General features: G+C 44.6%; 1 protein-coding gene across 1 annotated transcript; it reads right to left on the minus strand.

Annotated features, from left to right (window-relative positions):
* Positions 1 to 434: 434 nt before the first annotated feature.
* Positions 435 to 1,912, minus strand: LOC127346853 (uncharacterized). Its single transcript, XM_051373105.1, has 3 exons — positions 1,627 to 1,912; positions 1,313 to 1,542; positions 435 to 965 (listed from the first exon to the last, which is right to left on the minus strand). The coding sequence occupies exons 1-3, from the start codon at positions 1,910 to 1,912 to the stop codon at positions 435 to 437; spliced, it is 1,047 nt and encodes a 348-aa protein (XP_051229065.1).
* Positions 1,913 to 3,906: the final 1,994 nt, after the last annotated feature.

The following is a 3,906-nucleotide window of genomic DNA, read 5'->3' on the forward strand; positions in this document are numbered from 1 at the left end:
TCCTTCGTCCTGCATCGAGCAGCAGGAGGAGCTCGTCCTAGTCCAGAGCGGCAGGAGCTCTCCACCGCGCGTAGAGCATGATGGCCTCGGCCAGTCTGCCTGCTCATCTCGCCGGAGCTCTCCACCGGCGGCGGCTCTCCACCGGCGGCGGTTCATCTCGCCGGAGCCCGAGGCCCAACGCTGCCAGGGACCCGATTGCTTTTTTTGTTTTCCATCAGGGGACCCGATTGCTTATTTGTTTTGTATTCAGGGACCTGATTGCTTTTTATTTTGGTATGGCATGGCTCAAGTCATACAACACACCAAACAGGATCTCAACTGAGCTCAGCTCAGCTCATACAACCTACCAAACACAACACAATAAAGCACACTTGTATGTAGTTGGCATAGCTGGACTCAGCTTGTATGAGGTAAGATAGTCCAACCGGGCTACCCTAAGAACACCAGAGTCTACCGTATCGCTGAGGTGTAAAAAGCAGAGCATCATCGTATCGTCCCCCGGCAACACCATTATTAGCCTCCACACAAACTTCCAGATGCTCCTCTTCCTTGTCAATCTCAGCACAAACAACTTGGCGTTGAAGCCTGATCATGCCATCCTCAGCAACAGGCAGCTTATCATCACCGGTCAGGAGCAACGCAAACTCCATGCCATCTATACTGGCAGTTTTGGCCGCGAAGAAACCTCGGAAACCATCTGGCCATGACCCATGAATGACTTTCATACTGACTGTGGCCTCTATTGAACTAAAAATGTGGCCCATTGTCCACTCCAGCGTGCAGTTCTTGCCGGTGTAGGACACCTCTAACAGACGCGGCGGATTCCTGAATGATGTAGATAGGAAGATTAGATCTTGATCCTCATCAGACTGCCTAGTGCCCTTCACTTTAAGGTCAACCTCAAAGCACACAGGATCCAGCAGCACAATAGCACGTGTAGGACCTGTCAGTTCTAGGTATGGAGCCTGCATCCAAAATTAATCGAATACCGGTCAGTGACTGCCAATGGAAAAGGCGGAAACCAACCTTAGATTAGCAGAACTAATTTGCAAGATAATGACATCTTTAAGTCCAAACGGAGAACGACATGTTTTCCCTCACAGGCCTCGATCACTCTAGTTTTCAGTCAGCAAGGTGTATATATATATGTGTTTCGTAGTGAAAATGCCCAGGAAAAGAATTATTTTTTCACTATGCCATTTGTTTTATAAATCTCTACAGTACATTAATCAAACGTAAGCTAGTAGTCAATTATGTAAGGCTCGGAATTGAAGTATAGACAACAAATGGCTGATGAGCAGAAGACGCAAACCTGCTCAATGATGGTGTGGCAATCATCCCTTCCACGCTCGAAGATGATATTGCGCTTGTAATCCACAAGGTCGCGCGCCGCGATAACGCCATACACGTGCAGTGGCCAGCTCAAACCCGAGGCGTCTCCAGGCGAGATTCTGACGGTGAAGACCTGCAGGGTTTCGCTGGTGTGGACGGGGCCTCTGGGCGCGACTTGGCAGTCCGTGCGGCGCATGCTGGGGATAGCCGCTGCATCACACAAAACGTAGCTATTCTTATGAGATTTCAGTTAGTAATAAAGCGTGCTATGTCATCCATAGGCCGGGTACGTACTTCTTTGCTCCATCGAACCGATCAGGTTGCCCCATGTTTGCATATACCATTGGTGGAAAGTGTCGCGGCCTTCGTATTCACCTTGCTCGACGGGCATCCTGTCGTGGTATGGACTCGCCCCGCCGCCGCGCGTTTCCTTCGCCGTGCCGCTGTCCCTCTTCCTCACGCTCGGCAGCTCCTCCGTCTTCTTCTTCTTCTTCCTCCTCGCGGTTGCCAGCTTACTCGCGGTTGCCAGCTTACTCTTGGACCTGCGCTGCTGCCGTGTCAACCCCGCCGTACCCTTCATCGCCGCCGGCCGCCGTAGCCTTACTTGTCACGCAGTTTTCGTAGCCCCTGCTTTTTATCGAAGGGAAGCCCTAGCCTTCCCGCCTCACCTCCTCGGTGTACGCGCGTGGGCAGTTCACGGTTGGATAGTACAAATAATAGTTGAGGCGGCAGGCACGCAAACTCGATCGGGTTGGGCAGACTCGCCTCGGTCAAGGAAAGGATTAAGCCCAAGCCGGATTCATCTCAAATTCGTGTACAACTCCAACTAGTTGAATACCCGTGTTTCTCCTTCACCACACATCGTGCAAATAAACATAGAATTTATCGTAACTATTCACGAATATAAAAAAATATAGCGACGTAGTATTCTAGATAGGTCCTTTTTCACTTCACATAATTCAACACTATAAGCTTATTACGTCACCAGACAATAGTATAATCAGCAGATTTATCGAATATCCGGAAACCAAATATGAAGTCGTGAATCCACACAAGAGTAGAATCTAAAGAAAATATATGCCTAGAATCTTAACTTCTGAAATACACGTAAATCATATCAGATTAAATCAACACCAATGTCGTCTCCATGGTGACGTCCTCCTTACCATTCGTAGTGCAGTCACAACCATGTTATTGTGCAAATGCAATTGTAACCCTTTGGTTCCACCACCAATCGAATATCAAGTCAAACCTAAAAAATGATGTACTTGAATTAAATAATATGAATTTCTGAGTAAAAAGTAGCAATTCATTTAACAATTTGAAATAGTAAAAGAAAGAAGATACTCGGTAGATTTATGTAAATGCAAAGATGGCACTATCATATGAATAATAACATGAAATTCTACCATAATGGCAGAATTTTTTATGTGCTCCTCAAAAGCTTCTTGTGGACATTTCGTCAAGTAGTTTGTGCCAATGTATGTATATCCTTCTCTTGCATTTAGCAGGCGTATAAATATTCTCAAAACAGATTAACATCACGGGCTATTTCATCCAACTATATGCTGAGGTTCAGTCTGCGGAGAGCACGTCACGACTGCAGAATCCCCTGATAAAAAATCTATAGAACAAATTTCACATTCTATTTTTATTTCTTTCTTCATTTATACTACTACCTCCGTCCTAGTTTATAAGGCCTGCGTGTATTTCTAGGTTGTCAATTTGACCAACATAATATCATTTGTATAATATCAAAATTATATCATTAGAAAGTAGAGCATCTAACCTTTCTAATCATATATATTTTGTAATACATATGTTGCATTATCGTCGTCAAATTTACGACCTAGGGACACACGTAAGTCCTGTGAACTGGGACGGAGGGAGGACCATGAAAACAACATAACCATGCCAAAAGTAAACATTTGAAAACACTATCATAGCCACTTTGTTAAGCTGACTGGTTTGTGACAAAATATTTTCCATGCAACCAATATCAATATCAACTAAAAGCAAGCGTGTTTCATGCCTCATTTTTTATTTCAGAAAAGAACCTAAATAATTCATAAGTTCATGCCTCAGCCTGCATCTTCTCGCACTTCTGGATGGAATGGAACAACACCAATGACAGGTACCTCTTGCCAAAGCACGGGAATATCACCTGCAATGTCACCATACCAACCATCATTGAATGTTTCAAAACAAGAATTCTAGCTCGAAACTACTCAACAATTTAATTGTACGATTAATTACCACTATCATCTTCCCGACATTCTCTGGTCTCTTGGTGGCCCTTATGGCCACACAAGAGGAGATCCTGACCTACACAAGGAACATACATCTTCACCATTCTTAACCTCGTATCTGTACATGATGCAAAACAAAAATGTAGGCTCCTATAACTTTGCCAATACAGACTCATGAGAAACGCAACAAGCCTACATACATCAGACTCCTACAAAAAAAAATTAGGCTCCTACAATTAATTATGGTCTAGCCTTCTTTGAGCCTATGACCATGCAGACAGAGAAAAGATGTGGGGAATCACCTTTCAGGTGTTCTCAAGCGCTT

This window comes from Lolium perenne, chromosome 4 (genome assembly GCF_019359855.2).
Source record: "Lolium perenne isolate Kyuss_39 chromosome 4, Kyuss_2.0, whole genome shotgun sequence".
NCBI classification, from domain to species: domain Eukaryota; kingdom Viridiplantae; phylum Streptophyta; class Magnoliopsida; order Poales; family Poaceae; genus Lolium; species Lolium perenne.